The sequence below is a fragment of the Primulina eburnea genome, chromosome 15, assembly GCF_022965805.1.
Source record: "Primulina eburnea isolate SZY01 chromosome 15, ASM2296580v1, whole genome shotgun sequence".
NCBI lineage: Eukaryota > Viridiplantae > Streptophyta > Magnoliopsida > Lamiales > Gesneriaceae > Primulina > Primulina eburnea.
In genome coordinates, this window is record NC_133115.1 from 36,326,239 (window position 1) to 36,345,881 (window position 19,643).

A 19,643-nucleotide genomic window follows, 5' to 3' on the forward strand; every position below is an offset into this window, starting at 1 on the left:
GTTCTATCAAATGCCTAAAGAATATATAAGTTGTACGTAACACGGACACAGAAACATAATATACATATACTTAAATAACAAGTTGTAGTTTAGTACATGATTTCCAGTGGGCAGAGTCAATACCCGAACCAGTTTCCCTTGCGGTGCGGTAATAATCTATCTGATTTCTCATTAATCTTAGATTTAAAATATGAACGAAAGCACTACACTGCGAGGATTAAAGCAAGGTGCGTTCTTGACTTCTTCACTATTTCAATATCATGCCCATAAAGAAAGTGTTTCATCGCGGTTAGTCCATCTCAATCGTCCCTGCGACGTACAAGACAAAGAAAACCAATGTTAGATGATAACTGTTATTAATCCAAGTTTTAAAAAAAAGAGTACTATAAGTGGAAACTACTCAAATTTAACTCCAGTCTGCTTATCAACTGGGAAAAATTACCACAAGTTTCTGGTCATGTGGCATCACATAGTACAGCACCTTTGATCCTTTCAACAGTGCACTTAATAAGGCTATTAACAGTAGCTACCGAGCCTAACGAAAGTTTTGCCGTTGGGACAGAATCTACTAATATCTGAAAGGCGACGGTCAGTAAAGATCCACCGGACCCAACCTCGGGAGTTTCTCTAACTGAATTATTTGGTCCATCAGGAAGTATAGCAAAACCAGATGGTAGAAGAGCTACATACTCCGGATCACCCCCGCTTAAGACAACATTCATAGCCACAATATCAACTGGAGCATAGATAACATAAGATCCTGTTGAATCAGTGCAGCTCTCTTGTAGTATGAGCATATTGCATTGGCTTGAATTTGCACTCTACAGTAATAACGCTTTTGTAGTTCATGATATAAAATTATGTTAGGGGGAAATATAAAAATGATTGTCAAATTTAATGAACTCACATTGACACGTAGTAAAGAGACGGAGTTTCCTGGATGACGGCCATTTGCTATATGCGCCATTTCTTGAACAAGTCCGCCGTTGGAGAGAATATCCCACTTTAATATCACAGAAAGAAATCAAAATGATTCAGCAACAACAATAAATTGAAGAAGTGAAACTACTAGAGTGAATACTATTATATTGACAGTTGTTGAATTCTTGGATTTGACAATCTACAACCATCTTAACTCATCCCAATTTGCAATGATATGAAAACAATATATTTTATTGTACCTCACTTCTCGAATTCTCGTCCCGTAGAAAATTGAATACTCTTTTTGGTGGAACTGGGAGCCAAAATGAAGTGGCAGCACTAAGCACAATACCAGGAGGCCTGCCTGGATCATCCATGCTTTTTCTAGTCATGACTCGAACATCGTCAGCGCCACTTCCAGATAAAGTTGTCCAAGTGTGTGCAGTTGAAGCGCCAACGCCTGTGCAGAAGCTCATCACCATTCTCTCGGCAAGCTTCAACATACTCTTTCTACCTTCCGGGGAAGAAATCACTGCAACAAGTACGCCCGATACAATTTAAATTTGAAAGCTACAGAATCAAAACACCTAATGTACAATCCCCTTTAATGAGGCAAATCAAATAAACGAATTGTAAAGTTAGTGGTCTTTCGAAAGTCTTTTTGGGGGAAAAAGACCAAAATTTCTACATGTTGTAAGAGAGAACTGATCATTACGCCTCATGGAATAAATACATACGTACCACCAACATCTCCTGCTGAAATATTATCAGCCATAACACTTGCCAGTCGTTCACACTGTCGGTCAAGGGTTGCAACCCAACGTCTGGCACCAAATGCAAGCCCAGAACTGACTAATGGTTTGTAGATGTTGTGAACCGCTCTATCATCCACTTCGACATGTTCAATCCACGTAACCTAGCAAATAAAAAATAGAGCACGTCTGAGAAGATGAACACTCTTGTATTATCAACCCAAAATCGAAATTTAAACTAGCCAGGATTACTCCTACCTTTGAATAACCATTCGGTAATTCTTGAATCAAACAACCAGATGGCCTCCTTCTGCATCTTGGTAAGGAAGTAGCTTGTAAATTTTCCAAAGAAACATCAACAACAGCCCAAATCCCGTCAGCATGTTGTTTGCAATATCTTGCGAAGTAGCTTTCGCGAGTTGGGACCAATGGAGATGGGACTTGGAACTCAGCAGTCATCTGATATCAAACAAAGCAATATAATTGGAATAGACTGACTGTATATAAATTTGAAGAACTATTATGATATCTTTAAACTAAAAACAAGTTCATTATAATTTAATTTACAAATTAGTATAACAATCTCTAGACATACCACTTGTAAAGCTCCATTATAGTTTCCTGCCACGCCAGTAGATAAAACATCCAAAGTCATTGCTCTAGATACGATGCTTGAAAACAGAATAGCCCATTGGTTCTGTAATAAATATCAAATGTAACGTGAAACATTTTGCAGAAGAGTAAAATCTTTATCATTTGATGTTGCACTATGCAAGAAATCATACCGAATCCATTAGAATCTCCACCAAATTGGCATGATTCATAATCACCACAGTTGACTCACGAGAAGCTTCGGATTTCAATCCCAGAGGCTTCGGACCAATCCCACGTGGGAATGTCCGCATATACTCGTCTTCATTCAATGTCTCTGCAGAGTTACCAATGCTAGGTATCCATAAAGGCTCTCCTGCTTGAGCCATTCTTATCAATTCTTCCATTGCTGCAACAGAAAGCTCGATAATCATTGGCTTGTCCGCATCCGTAGGGCCAGATACTGTCCTAAGAAGATCAGGAGCTCCATAAATCTCTCCAGCCATGCCTGCCTGAGGCCCGAAATTCGCCACTCCTAGATCAAGTGAACGAGATGCTCCCGGAGAAAGATGGGGATAAGAGAGCATTGGTTTTCCGACATATTTTGCAGCGATACTGGATATTCTATCGATCTACAAACATATACATATAATTCACATACGTTCAGAATGCTGTATCTCACAATCAATTCTTGGGAAATGGAATAAAAGAGTCATGTTCTTCAATTTTATATACCTCTTCTCTTAAGCGAGCATTTTCGATCCTCAGATGCTGCTCATCGAATGACATCTCACCTATGTCGGCTGGGCCTCCACAGTTTGGACAACTAGCATTGCTGATAGCTTCCTTATAGCGTATGTTCTCAGCACGAAGCTTCTCATTTTCAGTTCTCAGCTGCGTATTATCATGGCGTTCGTGTTGAGCCTGTAATTTCTTTCACTACAACTTTAGAACTTTCATAAAAGAGAAACAAAGGCTAAAAAGCATCGGTCTGACATACCAAAAAAGTGGAAAAAATTATCAACAAATACACTTCACCTTCATTTGTGTACGCTTGTTCTGAAACCAAAATTTAACTTGCAATGGCTCTAAATTCAATCGACGGCCAAGCTCCTTCCTTTGTTTATCATCAGGGTGAGGGCATTCCTTAAAAAATCTGTCAGAACATCGTGAAATAATGGATCACTATCGTGAAGAGAAAATGACCCTTTACAACATATCAATGGTAAATATTCAGACTAGAACATTGAGCGTACGATTCCATTTCCTGGATTTGAAGTTGAGTATGGCGATGATATTGCTTCTTCTTAGGACGTTGATTTGGATCTTGGTCATCTCCAGAGGGGGCTTCCAAAATTTCCGTCCCCGATTTGCTTTCATATTCATCATCCCTTATAAGATCCATTTCGCTTTCCGGAGGTTTATGTCCCATATCCAGCAAGTGAAGGTGGCTATCAAACATGTTTGGCTGAAACATCTTAAATACAATGGTAATGGAGTCTGCCAAAAGCTTTAGTCTCTAATCTGACATGAAAGTTATAGTGAAATCAGAGATATCTTTCTATCAGAAAAATAAAGGTAACAACACAATAAAATCTGAAGATATCTTCAAGCAATTAATGATGATATCAAGTCAACAGATCTCTTTCTTTATTCACCACAAGAAATATATGCACATGAAAACAGCCATTTACTAATGAATTAGACGAGGACCAGGCGGGGGTTAACAATACAGACGCTTCTCAAACCGAAAAATTTTGAAGAACGGATTTTTTCTAAAATATAAATTTGGTCATGCTCCTAGGAGGTACATTGAGTTTCACTGCCTTCAGAATAATTGCTTAAACACCTTCGGAGTGTGGATGAATGTGTTTGTCGAAATAATTTTTTAAGTTCATACTGAATCATTTTGCCTGGGATTAATCAGATCTTTAAAAGGTTCTACAGTAAAACCTAGAAAAAATTAATAGGCCGACTCTTGACAGAAACCGTACTCCATTAAAACTTGATATGGGATATATGGTTGAATTTTCATTCTTTAACCATGAATTATTTGTACTTTTAACTTGTTTAAAAGGATGCCAGGCCCTTATTTAATTCAACGTACAACATTGCAGTAACAATTATTATTTCAAAAAGATGCAGTTTATATCATCGTGAGAACGCAAACTAGACCGACCTTACAAATTACTCCATCGAATCACGCAGGTGATCTTCTGAGTTGCCGGGAAATTCATTCCTTCATGCCGCCTCCTCATTAGCCATGGAGTATTTACCAAGAAACCCTAGAAAGATTGGTGCTTTATTGCTTTGTAATGCGGGTTGAGCTTTATGGAAGCTTTCAAAAGATCACTACGATGACTTTAAATAGATTCTTCCGGCAGTGCCTGAGACAAAAACAAATGAAAGGGTCACATGTAACAACAGAAGACTAACAATGGACTTCTGTTTTCCAGTTTCCGGTTTCTAAGGAAGACTTTATCTGTCTTTTCTGTCTCAACGTGCCAAATAGAATACAAACAAAAAAGGAAACCAGGGGTTGACAGCGTGAAACCGCCTTTTGACACCAGCTATATATGTGTGTGTGTGTAACGCCTACGAGATACACGGTGGGATCCTATTCAAATATTCTCTCTCCGCAAGCACAGAAAAACACGAAAACAAAACCAAACCAAAGAAAAAAAAAGAAGAGAAAAAGAACATAGCAAAAGAAGAAAGACAACTGCTGTATGAAAAACTTGTCGATCTTGGAACTTGATACTCAAAACGATGCATGTGAAATGCTGAGAAAAAAGAAATACTTACACTTTTAGTAAATCAGCCCATTCAAGAATTAGGTTAACCGGAAGAGTGAAGGTTGAGATCTGGTTCTTAAGCCTGAAAAAGCATTAATTTATTTGTTTCTCTCTTGTTCATTTTCCCAGGAATGTGTATAAAAAGATTGTTTTCCTGAGGTTCACTGAAGATGGCACCTTTCTTGTGAATAGAATTTAAGACGAACAGTGGATACCGAGGTTGAAAAATAAATCAAAAAGAGGCTACAAGTAAAAAGGGAGAGTGAATATGAGAAGGTGAAGCAAAGGGAAAGGCGAACAGGTGGAGAAGATGTGGTAGCGGAGGAGTTATTGCAGATGATGCGATAGCATTAATGGCTGTGTGTGTGTGGGGAGAGCGCCTACTGTTCATATATATATATATATATATATATATATATATATATTATATTGCGCACTCAACAAGACGAAGGCCATTTGAGGTTGGTATCCCATGTTTATTTTTGCTCCATAAAAATTAATCACTACTTAATATACTTTATTAAAAATACCTAAACTTATTTAATTTTGACTCTTAAAAACGAATTATGATATTAATTTCGAGTCATATTTTAACATCGGCAAATACGTGGCTAAAATTAGATGTTTATAACAAGAAATATTAATTTCTCAATTTTATTTTATTTTCAATCTTTCTTGTTCTAAAAACATATTGTTGGTTTTGTATGTGTACATTGTGTGTGCATGTACACACTGTATAATTTAATTTGACGGTGGATTCAAAGCATCGGCATAAATTTTTTCCATTAGTGAAGTGCATTCAATGTATATATGTGTCTATGTACAACGACGTAGCCAGAAAAATTTTATTTAGTAGACCAAATTTTAATTTCAATCTAAATGTTAAAACTATCTGAATAATATAATTATAATGAAATACAAATTATATTTTTCGAACTTATAATATCTAATACTATCATTAAAAAAAATAAACTCAATGTCGTATAAATTAAAATGCACTAATCATATTAAAAAAATGCATTACAAATTTTATAACTTATTTTATAAATAATGAAAGGAATAAATTTTTAAATAACATGTCAAAAGTGGTAATTTTACCAATTTATTCAGGAAAATAGATTTGAAATTGAACTAATCAATTTATATAAAATAAATACACTGACACAACCGATTTTATCTTCTCTTCTGAGAATTATACCTAAATTATATATTAAATAGACATTGTTATATATCTCCTAAATTTTTACCAAAAAAATAATGCATGATAATGAGTAAAAAATAATAAAAACAAAAATGGTTGCAAATGTTCGCATAATCATTCCTCTTTTTTCTTCTTCTTCTTTTTTTTTTTTTTTGAAATCTTTTTTCTTCTTCTAATGATATCTAATTGTATTAATTAATTCACAGCAATTCATAATCTCCGTAGTACACCAGCAATAAATTTTCAGGCTCAAATAATTTCCTATTTTACATTTTTAGACGTAGTGCATCGAAAAAAAGTCAATTATTTCACTAACAAAATTATTTATGTCGAGTATTCTTGTTATTTAGGTCTTCATAAAATACGACCCAGTGAGACCGTCTCACATAAATTTTTGTCTTTTGTTTGATTTTCTCTTTTATAAGCATAATTTTACAAAATGAAATCGAAGTTTATATCATACGAATATAATTAATCGAAATCGAAACAAATAAAAAATTACGAGTTGGTTTATGCTACACCGCAATAATCCCTGATTTTTGCCTGATTGTGTACATCTTTCTCTCGATTTTGAGATCATAAGAATGCATTCGATTGGAAAACTTTCAGATTTCATTGCCATGATTTCGGTATTTTGGTTTCGAATTGGTTTTGCGATTTAGTACACCACCGATCAAGTTTTGTAATCTGTATTCAAAGTTCTTAATATATTTTTAAATTAATATTTCGAAAAGATATCCATATATTGATAATAACATTTTATTTTTTCACCTAAGTTATTTTCTTCATTTTCAAAATCATTTAATCATCTATGATTCAAACCATTCTATAACTATTAAATCTTTGTAAATGTTAAATTAAAAATATATCAAAATAAAAGATAAAAAAACTTTTATAACATACGTGTAAAATAGATCTTTCTAAAACTCATATGATTAATATATTGTGCTTAAAAATAAAAGAAAAAGAAGAAATTATGATTTATCTGTACATAATTAGGGTCTGTACACATAAATATTGGACATTAATTAGGAATTAAGCACATATAATTTACTCTTCGTTTTTTACTAATTCAGTTATTTGGGTCTGAAAAGTCGCTTTCGACAAATTTATAATTTAATCAACATAAAGCCCCCAAAAAAATAATCGTCCAATAATTGATTGTTGAATTTTATTATCATTATTTTACCCCACGTTGTTTTGTCATTCATTTCACCGACCTTACGTACCTCAATAATGGATTGAAATATATTTTAGATATTAGAGTAATTTATTATATATAGGTTTTTTTAAAAAAAATATTTTTTATACGTAATTTTTTTTTTACATTTTATCAATTAATTTTTATTGTAATCCATTGATTTATATTTTTTTAAATTTTAGTCTGTGACATCGATTTCACGTCACGTCAACAATTTTTGTGTGATGTGATTTTTCCACTTCAAATTAGCATTTTAATTGTAAATTAATTAAAATTTTAAAAAATATATGTGCAAATTAGTGTATTAATTCTGAGTAGAGACATGCATATTGTGTCATTCCTTAAAACAACATGGTCGTAGAAGTGAAGTGGAGCTGTATCATGTGACTCAGAAGAATAATGTCTGATTCTTAACCAAAAGTTTATTTTTTTAATATACACAGCTCTGTGTAAGATCAACATTATGTTCACTCTTTCAATATGAACTCTCAGAAGTAAGCAAGCGGCAATAATTACAGTCCCCGGCCTGGTTTATCCATCGAGTTAAGTCAATTATCATATCATATATTTGTTGTCACTAAAAATATAATGCAAGCAAGAGAGGGAAGAAGCTTGAAATTTGGAGGATAAAGCCTGGAATCTGCGCTTCGAAGTTGCATGGGAAGCGCACATTCCTCACCATATAAGGAAATCCATCACCATCAACAATCTCGATCCTCGGAAGTCGGATCCTTCACAGGATCTGACCCATTTGTCTCCCCGATCGGGTAAGCCTGTCAAGAAAACAATGTTGTTCAAATCTTCAAGCAATGTTCCATTAAAAGAATAAGCCTTTTGAAAACCAGGGCCAGATTTCTTCAGCTGAACCGCCACAAACCAGTCCTCGAAATTCATTTCCATCCAATTGAATAATGTGATTCGGGCTGACCATCCCTTCCTGTAGTTGGTGGAAACATGCCAGTTGATGCTAACCCGGCAGTTGCCATGAAGGCAACGGCCTAGGAACAGGAATATGCTTGATTGTTGCCCAACCTACTGCTTTTTCTGTTCTGTTCGCGAAAGGAACAAGAAGCGATTCTGGAGGAACAAGCAGCGCTTGGGCATTTGGATTACATTTTCCTGTGTTTTCACGACCGCAGACGCATGTGTCGCACGGAATTATAAAATCATTGTAATAAGATGAGTAAGAAACACAACACCGAGCCTGTCTTGTTTTGGGTAGGGTTATGTTACATAAAACTTGCCAGCTTGCAATTGCTGTTGTTGTGGACTGGAGGCCGCCTGGATCAGGGAACTCTGCATCATCAACTCTTATTGTTGCCCCACTTGTAATGTGGATTAAGCAGGCCCTGGATTGTCCATTTTTCGGGAGGATACAGAGCCGTTCGGTTTAAATCAGGTGGAAGTTTCTACAAGTGAAGCTGGAGACTGACACTGATTTGGTTTCATTCATTATAGTCGGCAACAAGCTACCATTTCCACAGCAATTTGGTTAATTTCCAACATCTTTGTCATTTTCCCTGCCTTGGGAAGATTTCCGTGTAAGAGATTTTATCTAAAAATCATGTTTTTGCACGTATATAAACATGAAAATCAAATATGCGGAAGCTAAATCGAGCGTTACCTCCGGCCATTGAATCATTTTGATTTCTCTGCTTTTCCTTCCGGTTGAAGTCTTATGTTTTCCTCCGATTGAAGCCTTCTAAACACTCCAATCTCTCTATAGATGGTGTATTATTCTGTATGAGATTGTGTATCTAGGGACCTCAATGCCTTTGATATTTATAGGCAAACTCATACCATCAACGAGTTTATGTGAGAGTCTGAATGTTCAGAAGAAGAAACGTGTACGCATGTTTTGGCCGTCGCCAATTCCTACACGCTACGTCTCTTTTAAATTTTCATATGTGTCATAATTTCTTACATTCCGATGATGGGCTTCTTCTCACAGCACATAACTTTAGAAAAATCTAAATCTTGATAGTACTGTCCTGCAGCACCATGGATGCAGTCAAGAGTGTCCTACTTACGGGTATACGCCCCTCTCATAGAGTATATGAACTCCCCTCTCATCCACTTCCGTGTTAAGTTCCAGTGATCTAGCAGCCCCAAAGGATTTTGGTTGTCAATTGTTACCTGAGCAAGATAATTATTACGAAAGGCTTGCAACACATCATAAGATATCGAGAGATCGCTTTTTTGACGAGGTAAGTATTTGGTTGCTGTGTTCTTGATCTTGAACTTAGGATCCCTCACACAGCAAACTAGCAGTTGTTGCTGTTCAGTTACAGAAACAGGTTTAGAAGATAAAATGCAAGCAAAAAATGCAGATATCTGAAAGGGATCGATTCGGTTTTTATTGCGAGATTTTGGTGCAGGACACCTGTAACCATCATTTATGATACTCCGGAGATGTCCGGATCATGGATCAGGTTACGAGAAGTTTTGGGCTAATCCGGTAATAGCCGAGCAAATGAATGCCCGAGACATCATCGCATCCAGACGAGTTCTCGGGTGATGACTTTCTATCCAGGTTACCTCGATAATAGCATCTCATTCAAGTGCACAAGTGTGGGATACCTTATCTTAGTAATCATTACTGGCAAAATTTCATAAATTTGACAAAGCAAAAAAGACAGTTTGACGTGTCAGAAAAGCGAGATGAGACCATCTTGCCATAATTAATAAATGGTCACTGAAAACAATGTTATCATTGACTTTCTTTTTATAAATATCAGATTTGTTTTAACAACTAAGCGATTCATTCACTTACATATTGCCTACAACATTTATTACAAAATTCTCCCAATAACCATTGACTGATTTCAACCTCAGAGTGGTCACGCCGGAGAATCTTCCAGCACCCATTAACGTTCTTTCTCTCTTGAAAGTGCAGATCCAGATGTCCAAGCAACCATCTCCGGCTCATCAACTCGACCCTTGAAATCGCCCAACAAACTCTTCCCCGATTCACCTAGTCTTCATCAATTTACAAGCTTGATAGTTCGTGGAATTGGATATCCCGGTGGCCTAATCCCAAATTGAATTCCGGTTAATTCAACCCGAGTCTTAATTTGGCTCAAATCTCCTCCTGTTTCTATCGAATTTTTCAAATCTGTCAGGGGATAACCAGGAAGTGTAGTTCCATTCCCCACAGGAGCAGGGAATCCATCTCCATCTTCAAGAATAACATTGGTAGCAGACACTAAAATCTCTCGATTCTGAAACCCAATGAATATTTCCAGCCTTTGAGCTCGTCCATGCCCGCATTTAGCATCGTTGCCGTGGACTTGAAGGCCCAAGGTTGAGCACTCGCATTCTTTATGTAGGGATACTCCCTTGTTCGAGAGACGAAAGTCTGTGAGAAAGATCCCGTTGCAATTATTTTGTTCTGGAGGTGGCTTATTTCCATCATAATAATCTGTACTAGAAAGAAATTCAAGAAACTGTACAAGATTACCAATCAAGACCATTTCAAAGATGATTTTTTCTCGTTCGACTTTGGACTATAGTAGTTGGTTCATCTGAGTTTTGGTGCTTCAGAACCTTTGTAAGCTTTACTTGGATGATTATTTAATCTTTGTCAGAAAAAAAGAAGGTAACGATGTTTCATGGTTTTGGACTCAGTGAAGGAATTAGTCAGGTAAAATCTCCTCCAGTACTTTAACTAAATATTCAGAAAGTTTGTATTACCAACTACAAGGTCTGTCTATCTGTTAGAGAAAAAGAATACTGTAGTGCCCACGAATATGTTCACAGATCTCGTAATCATGTATCATGTTTCTGTTGCCTGAATCTTCGTAAGATAATAAATGTTAATAACTAACTAGTCGCAATTTAAGATTGGAAATCGCTGATAAAAAGAACATATTTTTAGGACTAGGTATCAAAAGTAAAATAACATCATTAATAAAAGGAAAAACCAAATGATTGCTTCTAGAATTCTCGCATCATTCAAATACAGTAAGTTACACCAGCTACTCTTTACACCGAGAGGAAAAGAAAACAAAAGGAAGAAAGAAATATCCAGCTTCCCAAGTCACTATCACATTTGAACATTAGATACAACTCTTTCGCATTATATCTCCATCCCCTCTGATCCCTTGCAGCTGCCGCATAGGATGTTCTAGTATAAAAAGAGGACTTCCGAGAACTTTAAGGAGCATTTGAATTCATACTTCTACTACGCCAATTCAATGTTAGCTGGTTGTGAACTGCCTTCGACAAATTTGGATTTTGATTTTGCTACTCGTGATGACCTTGATGACAAAGAAAAATTAGACTTAGGGGAGGAAGTTGACTTAGATTTCTTCCTTTTCTGCTTTTTCTTTATACTAGAAACATTCATGTCAGATCCTGATTGTTGCATGGATTCTCCATAATCTGTTCATAAAAAAGAGAGACAAAATTATGAATAAGAAGCTGCTAAGATCCTTCATCACCTTTTCATAACCTCAAAACATCTATAAAAGCAACATGATGAGAACACAAATGAGAGAAAAAAATGCTGATGTTATTCACATTTTTATTCACTCATCGTGAAGTCGCAATAGGTTTCGATACAGTGACTGATCTATCCACTGTAAAGTTACCAAAGAATTCTTGAGACACTAAGGAAATTTAAACATATATTTGGGTTATCAGAGCAGAGCCAATGGTTGCCAAAGTAATGATGCACTGATTCAATAATATGTTTAAATCTACATGCCCTGTGATTACATATTCCCAGTGTTCTAGGAAACCCGTTCACGGTGCAGCTGCAAGTCTACCAGTGCACAGAAACCAAATTTATTATAGTTCCTTTGGTTAGATGCATCCTACCATTTACTCAAATGTCACTACAAATGAGCCAAAGTTTCCCCCCGACGCGTGTCTAGGAATCTTATTGATTTTACCTCTCTTACAAATTAGAAAAATACAACAATATGTAGGGCATGCTTATCATTTTCAGGCAAAAATCATATTTTCTGAAAGATACAAGCATGTGATATTACAATCATTGGACGAATCATCCTTTCTTGAATTCCTTTACTGGTCACTGTCTATATGTGGTTCTAACATTAAGTTGGAGGTAATAAAGGCTTAAGAAGTGCTATGATCAATTATGAATCTTTAAAAAAAAATTCGTTTGAGATGCATGAACCAACCATGGGACGACCACGGAGAAAGCGCAGAACCAGAGTTACCGATCGACGTTGTTGTGAAATCAGCTGTTGTCCTAAATTCATTCATCTACATTAACACAAAACAAGAACGGATTCAGTAAGTGGTTAATGAGCATTAAAGGACAGTACGTTACCAAATCAAATTAAAAACTGGAACAAAATAAACATACCCAACTGGGGGCACTTCCGGAAGGGCCATCCCAACCGATGTGTGCCACATGCTTAACATCTGTTGGAGTCCCAATCTCCATTTCACGCTCCTTTACAACTACAAGAATCAAGAATTTTGAATTTAGCCCTAAAAATCAACACAGAACATTTCAAAACATGAAGGAAATCATACATGGGGAAAATCAGCGGCAACATTAGAAAAGGGCAATTACCAAAGATTTGAGACAGAGTATATATGAATCCTTTATAGATCCCTTTCATTTTTGTTCCCATTGGAGAAACTGTACCGGACTAATACAATTCCAGTCCAGCTACCCTTTTTAGGATATATGAAGCACAATGTGGAAGAAAGCACCAGCAAAACGTAAAAAGGTGTCGCTTTGCCTATCACAAGAGCAAAGGCATTATTATAGGGTTAAAGTCACTCATTAAACAAATCTCCGTCATAACATTCCAAGTCTTGAAAGGTAAAAAATAAAAGAATTTCGGCATCAAAGAAGGTGCAAGGGTGATTTAACTTTCTGAAATTGAAAGACCATCTCACAAGAAAAGCATCTAAACAACCATAGGCCACGTAATTATACAATAAACAAAATTAAAGATAATAAATGCGCATGAAATTGAACAAAATATAATCTTTTTGGCTTCCACGTTAGAAAAGAGCGAGAAATGTACATGAAATTATACCCATTTTAATCATTTTGACATCTGCATTCGCAATAGAAGCAACGATACCTTTTCCAAGAGTACAAAGTGAGAGAAAGGAAAAGAAAAAGAGTATGTGCGTACCTTTACAGTGAAGAGCCTACATTACACAGAGAGAATGGAGATTCAAAAGAGAAGCTTCATCTCCAGTCCCCCTGCCTCAAACCCCCACATATCTTCGAACGCTGTTGGCTTCCACATTTTACAATAAGCAGACATGCAGACCAAATCGGATTAAGAGTTCTTCAGTGACGGGATGAAGAAGCAAGAATCCAACCACGAACATCAAAAAGAATATGTGGGCACGAAACTGAAAAAAAAAACAGAAAAAGCTTTGGATGGTTGAAGCTTTCGATTAATTAAAGTGGTAAGGACATTTCATAATTAAAATAATTATGAAAAGATTGGAGCATTAATTCTTATGTGAAGATAATGCTCGAAAATTGATGCGGTCCTTTGAAATTATCAGTGATTTTACATAATATATTTTTACATCTAATAATAAATGGTATATACCATGTAAAAAAAATTATATTATATTAGGTTGAGCAAATATATATTTTTCTTAGTGGAGATCTATTTGTTTTTGGCAAAAACTTTTACGTCAATGCAAGTTGGCGATTTTGTTTAGAACAATGCAAGGGGAGATTTTACTTTATAATAATGAGGTATATCAAATAATTTACTAGAGAAAAGAAAGAGAGAATGATTTGGAATATTTTATTCATCGTTGAAACTTTTATTTATAGAGTAGATTTTCAGAGATTGAATAGTTGATAACACGATAAAATACAAATCTTATCTTAATAATTATCTATAATATGTTATTTATTTCACTTTCCTTAGATAATTATTGACTCAACAAATTACTTTTAAGAGATGTGAGAGCTCAAATACCATCTCGTTAAAACCTTATCAGTAAAATCCAAATGGAAAAACCTGAACGATACAGATCATTCACATCGTTATTTTCCTTATGTACATTTTTTTCTCATTATTTTGCCCAAACAGAGTTCAAATTTCTTTCATGAAGTTAATAGCTACCATCTCAACATTGCCCTCTTACTATTGAAAATCATAGAAACTTGAAACTCCCCATAAAATTACCACTCATTCGCTTGCCAGATAACAGATAAAGAAGGCCAGTACAAAAAACAATGTGTTCCCCAAGCACCCCACAGTCAACAATTTCTTGCTACTTTTGCTTTCCCCATTTGGCATCATATTACAGCAAGTAAATACAGATTTCTTACCCAACACAAGTTTAAAGGACATTTCTTACCCGGTGATAGATGCATACACACCATTAAGCAAAAATTATGTCAGAACCGCATAAACACAAAGGCATTAGAAATTGCAACCAAACAATAAAAAAAAACACTCGGCAAAACTAAATACGTAGTGTGGGACATGAACTAAAATACAACACCTCTTTATCAAATATGTTGGAATTGCCGTTCAGCATGTCTCAAGAAAAAAGAGATAGATCAGTTGTCTCAGTGAAGAGAGAAATATCCGTTGAAGTAAAAAGCTCTTTAATGAGCTACATCTTTAGAGTCCCACGAATTTAAAATAATGCAAAATTCTTACCCAAACGCATAAACACCCAGTGTTCCCGGACCTTTTCATTACACTCACCGCCAGCTAGAAGGCCAATAGCCGTGAATACCATACCCCGTCTTCCAGTTGTCCAAGAAAACCACCTTCTTCACAGCCCAGAAAGATGTAAAAAACACAAAAATCATCAACACTCTCTGCACAGTCCTATTCCTCAGCCTAACCATGGCGTGAGTCACGAACGCCAGCAAGAGGCCCACGATTGTATATAAGAATCCAACAGAAAATCCTTCGGCCCCTAGCTGTGTCCCTGAGCCCTGGTAAAAGAAAACTAATTTCCCCGGATCTTGCCTGTCCATCATGAACATTGGCATCTTCCTGATTATGTTAAACATCGCCCCTGAAACGCTGAAGAAGTAAACAAAAATGGCTCCAGCCATCCATATATTCTTATCATGCAAGAAAGTATTCCAGGCAACCAATTTCTTCAAGAAAAAAGGAGTCCAAATCAATACAACAGCGACTGCGAAAAAGATTTGTTTTTTGGAAACTACAGGAGGGCGATTAATGGGACCAACGGAGAGCTTAGTCCTGGATTCAATAAACTCGGCCATGGATTCAGCCAATCTGGAAAAATCGGAGGCCTCCATTTGGATCGTGTCTCCTTTTAAGTCAGCGGCCGACGGAGGGACTAGACGGATGTGAGGAAGAGATTTGATCCCGAATTGAGCAAAAGAAGCCTGAGATTCTCCGAATTCGATTTCGAAGAAAAAGAGGGATTTCTGATTAGGTCTATTGGATTGGAAAGTGGAGGAGACAAGGGAGAATTCGTTTTTAAGAGTTGGAAGAGAGAGCTCAGGCTTGGAGTGGAGCTGTTTTGCGTCGAAAAAGATGAGAAAGTGGAAGGGACGAGGGGTGGGTAAGGCGAGGATGCGGCGGAGGAGTGGGTCGGTTAGGTGGATGACGCCGGTTGAGGACTGCGACTGGAGGGCAGACAGGTCAGAAACAACGGAGTCTGACGAGGAGAGGGCATGAAATGTGAGGAGGCGGAGGAGGAGGAGGAAGACGGCGGCACAAGGGGTTAAAGAGATCGCCATTGGTGGCGAAACTAGAGTTTGGAGCAATAGAAGCCAAGACTTTTGGTTTATGGTCAAGTAAATGTTTGAATTTTTGTCAAATGGGAGGCTGACTCGGATTTCTCCTCACTTGTCTCTTCCAATCATATCGTGACACTTCATTCTTGAGCCTTTGGGCCAACATAAACATTTCAAAAATGTCATAACAAAAAAGAAACATGGCCCAAGTAACATTATGGGCTATTTGTAAATTTTTATTTTGGTTCGGAACGACAAATTGGAAGAATATATCCTCCCGTTTCTCATATTAAAAAATTCAATCATATTTATCAGGAGTTTTATACTTTATTTTTAAAAATATAAGATTTTAAATACATTTAATTTTATATATCATATTTTTCGATTTTTTTAAGAAATGTTAATACGATTTACTCGTAAAATTTATAATTTTAAAGTTCCAAAATATAAATAAATTATATATAACAGTACGATTTATTTTCTCTTTCCAGAAAATTTTATACTCCTTGAAGATCAAGACACTATTACAGGGAAAATTAATTCATTTAATTTTATTTTTATATTATTAACAATGAATTTGTATTTTTCTTTTATGTAACTTGCATTTTCATTTTTGACTTATTAACTGCGATATTTGTATTTTTAGTTCTGTAATCCTCATGTTTTTTTTTTTTGTCTTTTTTCTGAAAATTGCTTAGGTAATGGTAGTAGATACCGACATAGATTTTGGGGAAAAAAACTTAGATATACGTCATGATTTTTCGCTAACACTATAAATTTCAGTAAAGAAAATACAAAAAATTCAGCCAAAAAAGACAAAAAAATAAAAATAAGTTGTTTATGAATTATACACGTCCAGATACTGTAGACATCGAAAGCTACATTAATGTGCTGATATGTAGCCTTGAGCAAAGTGCAGAAACGAACGTGAACCATTACCCAACATTTACCTAAAACCAGAAATCAATCTCTTGTATCTTTTTCTATCAGGTTTATACCCTAATACTAGCATTTCATCATGTAATTTCATGGCTTTCCTCAGTTCATTTTCATGACACAAACCTATTATCATTAGTGTAAAACTTTCACTACTCAACAGCTTGCATGTTTTCATGTAACCGAACACCTTGGTTGCCTCTTCGATTCTCTTCTCTTTCAGTAGAGCTGCAAGAAATACATTGTACGTTGCTATTTCTAACACACCCTTCAATCCTTTCATCTTATCATGCAACAAAATTGCCGAATCGAGTTGTCGGTTATAGCAATAGTGCTTCAAAAAAGAGCCACAAGTACTCGAATCAATTAAACGCCCTTGATCCAAAATCAAATTCAAGAGCTCCTCCGCTTCCCTCCATCGACCTACCGAACACAATTTGCTAATGTTCTTTGAAAGTTCTACGGTGGCAGGACATAACTCTCCTCTTGTTATATCTATTAATAATTTGCTTGTATCTTGTGATGGATTTTCCTGGCAAAGAACAGCCACAAACTTATTGTAACAAATCTCAGTAAGTAAAATTTCCTTTTCCTGTATGATATTATACAACTTGATTGCATCTCCCACTCTGCCTTGCTCACATAATAATGCTCCAAGCATACATCCATAAGTAGAATGCTGTAGCTCGATCTTCTCATCATAAACTTTCTTGAAAAACAAATCCACAGCATAAGTAGCTCCCAAATCACACAGTTTCTGAATTATCAAATCGTAATCAGAAACTCTTGGTTCTGGGAGATATCCCTTTTCCAATATTAAATGCAAAACCCTTTCAATCATTTCGGTATCTTGAAATTTACATGCCCCATCGAGCATTGAACCGTAAGTATTTAAACTCGGCTCGATTCTTTTGCTGCGCATTTTGTTTAGATGATCAAATGCAGCTTCAAAATCCCCTCTTTTGCTACAGTTATCAATCATCAAATTAAAAATCACGGGAGTGTAGATACCCATATCTAAAATCATGTAAACTCTCTCAAATTTCCCATGTTTACATAAAATTCTCGCAATCAAAGACCAAGTATACTGATCTCCTGAAACCCCGTTTCTAGTCATTGAAGCATAAAAGCACCAAGCAATTCTTAGCTCATTTTTATCAACCAACAAATTCAGCAAAGCATTGCAAGTACCTACAGTCAACCCAACCCCATAATCTGCAGCTTTCTTATATATCTGTAAACTTTGCAAATACATTTGTTTACTGCAATAGCATTCAGTAACATATTTCAGAACTAGGGAAACGCTGTGAAAGCCAACACCTTTGCGCGATTGAATCAATAAATGCACAATCACGGCAGGCGGGTGGTCTTGAATAAGTGAATCTAGAATTGGTTTTCCAAGTTTCGACAATCCAGAGTCGAACAGTATTCGGGTCAGCCTGCACTGAGTCTTGAGGTCCGGGGTGAAATCAATATTCTTACACACCCATTTGAAGAATTGAAGACATAATTGAGGTCGGGTTTCGATTCTCCTAAACATTTGGTGGAAGAGGTATGGGGTAAAATGGGAGGAAAGATTGAGGGTTTTGAGCAGTGGAGTCCAGAATTTGGCGTGTCTTTGCAAGAGGATATCAGAGGCTTGTGAAACTAATTGGGTTTGCTTTATTTGGATCCTCCAATTGTTAATCGGATTTGTTACTGCAATTGAGAAGCGTTTGGATTCAGTGAGATTTATATACTGTTTTGTTCTGCTCATTTCTGGTGGAGGAGGTTAGAACTTAGAACACCCAAGATCCAGTGGAACGGTGGAAGAAGATGTGGTACTCTTTAGTTGAGAACGCTACGGTTTCCTACGCTTTTAACTTTTGTCGCACTTTACAAATATCAACGGCTAAATCGCTATAAAGTTTCTTGTTTATTATTTTTTTTTCTTGGATTCGAAGGACGATGTCATCTGGGCATATGACAAATTTCCCGGAACTCGAGTCGAGTTCGAGTCGCTCGAGTAGCTCGATTGCATATATATAAAATTTAATTTAAAATTTTAAAAAGTCAAAATCGAGTTTTTCGAGCTCGAGCTCAGTACCTGAATATGTTATCAAGTCAAATTCGAGCTTAAAAATTACTATTCGAGTTCGAGTAGTTTCATTTTTTCGAGTGGAAATCGAATAGTCGATTGCACTCCTAATGAGGATGAATGAAAATTACTACTTGAGTTCCAGTAGTTTAAATTTTTTCCAGAGTTGAGCTTAAGTAGTAAATTGCAGCTTAATGAATATTAATATAATAAATGACTTATATCGATGTGTTTTTATCTTAACCAGCATCCCATTGTGTGCAATTTGAATAATCACTTGAAATTATTAAAATTGTGTAATGAATAAATATTACTAAAAAAACTATTATATAAATTTTTTTTATACTACTGAGCCATTGAGGATGCCAACAATCAGAAAAGTGACAGACAACTTATAATTCCCAACAGGAATTGACGTAGAAAGCACCAATTGATTGTTTTGTATGGTTTTTCATATGTATATATCATCACTTGCTG

The 19,643-nt window shown here is 36.0% G+C and overlaps 4 protein-coding genes and 1 pseudogene across 6 annotated transcripts; all 5 read right to left on the reverse strand.

The window, feature by feature from the left end:
• Positions 1-258: 258 nt before the first annotated feature.
• Positions 259-5,425, reverse strand: LOC140814499 (homeobox-leucine zipper protein PROTODERMAL FACTOR 2-like). 2 transcript variants are annotated; one of them, XM_073173513.1, is made up of 13 exons: positions 5,070-5,425; positions 4,444-4,651; positions 3,521-3,783; positions 3,303-3,420; positions 3,000-3,188; positions 2,459-2,896; positions 2,269-2,370; positions 1,932-2,132; positions 1,663-1,837; positions 1,182-1,453; positions 908-1,003; positions 443-821; positions 259-309 (listed from the first exon to the last, which is right to left on the reverse strand). In XM_073173513.1, exons 3-12 carry the CDS (start codon positions 3,739-3,741, stop codon positions 456-458), a joined length of 2,178 nt encoding a protein of 725 aa, XP_073029614.1. In that variant the 5' UTR covers positions 3,742-3,783; positions 4,444-4,651; positions 5,070-5,425; the 3' UTR covers positions 259-309; positions 443-455. The 2 variants fall into 2 exon arrangements, with proteins under 2 accessions (XP_073029614.1, XP_073029613.1); XM_073173512.1 differs by having other exon boundaries at positions 3,521-3,788.
• A 2,737-nt stretch (positions 5,426-8,162) lies between these two features.
• LOC140815701 (COBRA-like protein 10) lies at positions 8,163-10,934 on the reverse strand (annotated as a pseudogene).
• Positions 10,935-11,379: 445 nt separating this feature from the next.
• On the reverse strand, positions 11,380-13,812 carry LOC140813845 (uncharacterized). 2 transcript variants are annotated; one of them, XM_073172607.1, is made up of 5 exons: positions 13,587-13,812; positions 13,010-13,181; positions 12,797-12,894; positions 12,609-12,693; positions 11,380-11,844 (listed from the first exon to the last, which is right to left on the reverse strand). In XM_073172607.1, the coding sequence occupies exons 2-5, from the start codon at positions 13,068-13,070 to the stop codon at positions 11,645-11,647; spliced, it is 444 nt and encodes a 147-aa protein (XP_073028708.1). In that variant the 5' UTR covers positions 13,071-13,181; positions 13,587-13,812; the 3' UTR covers positions 11,380-11,644. The 2 variants fall into 2 exon arrangements, with proteins under 2 accessions (XP_073028708.1, XP_073028709.1); XM_073172608.1 differs by lacking the exon at positions 13,010-13,181.
• A 1,309-nt stretch (positions 13,813-15,121) lies between these two features.
• On the reverse strand, positions 15,122-16,212 carry LOC140813844 (probable dolichyl-diphosphooligosaccharide--protein glycosyltransferase subunit 3B). The gene has a single exon (XM_073172606.1). The coding sequence runs from the start codon at positions 16,154-16,156 to the stop codon at positions 15,137-15,139; it is 1,020 nt and encodes a 339-aa protein (XP_073028707.1). The 5' UTR covers positions 16,157-16,212; the 3' UTR covers positions 15,122-15,136.
• A 778-nt stretch (positions 16,213-16,990) lies between these two features.
• On the reverse strand, positions 16,991-18,966 carry LOC140815098 (pentatricopeptide repeat-containing protein At4g21170). Its single transcript, XM_073174209.1, has one exon. The coding sequence runs from the start codon at positions 18,843-18,845 to the stop codon at positions 17,100-17,102; it is 1,746 nt and encodes a 581-aa protein (XP_073030310.1). The 5' UTR covers positions 18,846-18,966; the 3' UTR covers positions 16,991-17,099.
• Positions 18,967-19,643: the final 677 nt, after the last annotated feature.

Excerpts from the sequence above, each read along its gene's own strand:
- LOC140813844 (XM_073172606.1), bottom strand. The coding sequence starts at position 16,156 with ATGGCGATCTCTTTAACCCCTTGTGCCGCCGTCTTCCTCCTCCTCCTC.
- LOC140814499 (XM_073173513.1), bottom strand. The coding sequence starts at position 3,741 with ATGTTTCAGCCAAACATGTTTGATAGCCACCTTCACTTGCTGGATATG. Across the intron at positions 3,189-3,302 it reads ACAAGCGTACACAAATGAAG|GCTCAACACGAACGCCATGA; the intron begins GTGAAGTGTATT and ends AAGAAATTACAG. Across the intron at positions 2,371-2,458 it reads TGGAGATTCTAATGGATTCG|AACCAATGGGCTATTCTGTT; the intron begins GTATGATTTCTT and ends TATTTATTACAG.
- LOC140815098 (XM_073174209.1), bottom strand. The coding sequence starts at position 18,845 with ATGAGCAGAACAAAACAGTATATAAATCTCACTGAATCCAAACGCTTC.
- LOC140813845 (XM_073172607.1), bottom strand. The coding sequence starts at position 13,070 with ATGGGAACAAAAATGAAAGGGATCTATAAAGGATTCATATATACTCTG. Across the intron at positions 12,895-13,009 it reads TACTCTGTCTCAAATCTTTG|TTGTAAAGGAGCGTGAAATG; the intron begins GTAATTGCCCTT and ends TGATTCTTGTAG. Across the intron at positions 12,694-12,796 it reads CCGGAAGTGCCCCCAGTTGG|ATGAATGAATTTAGGACAAC; the intron begins GTATGTTTATTT and ends GTGTTAATGTAG.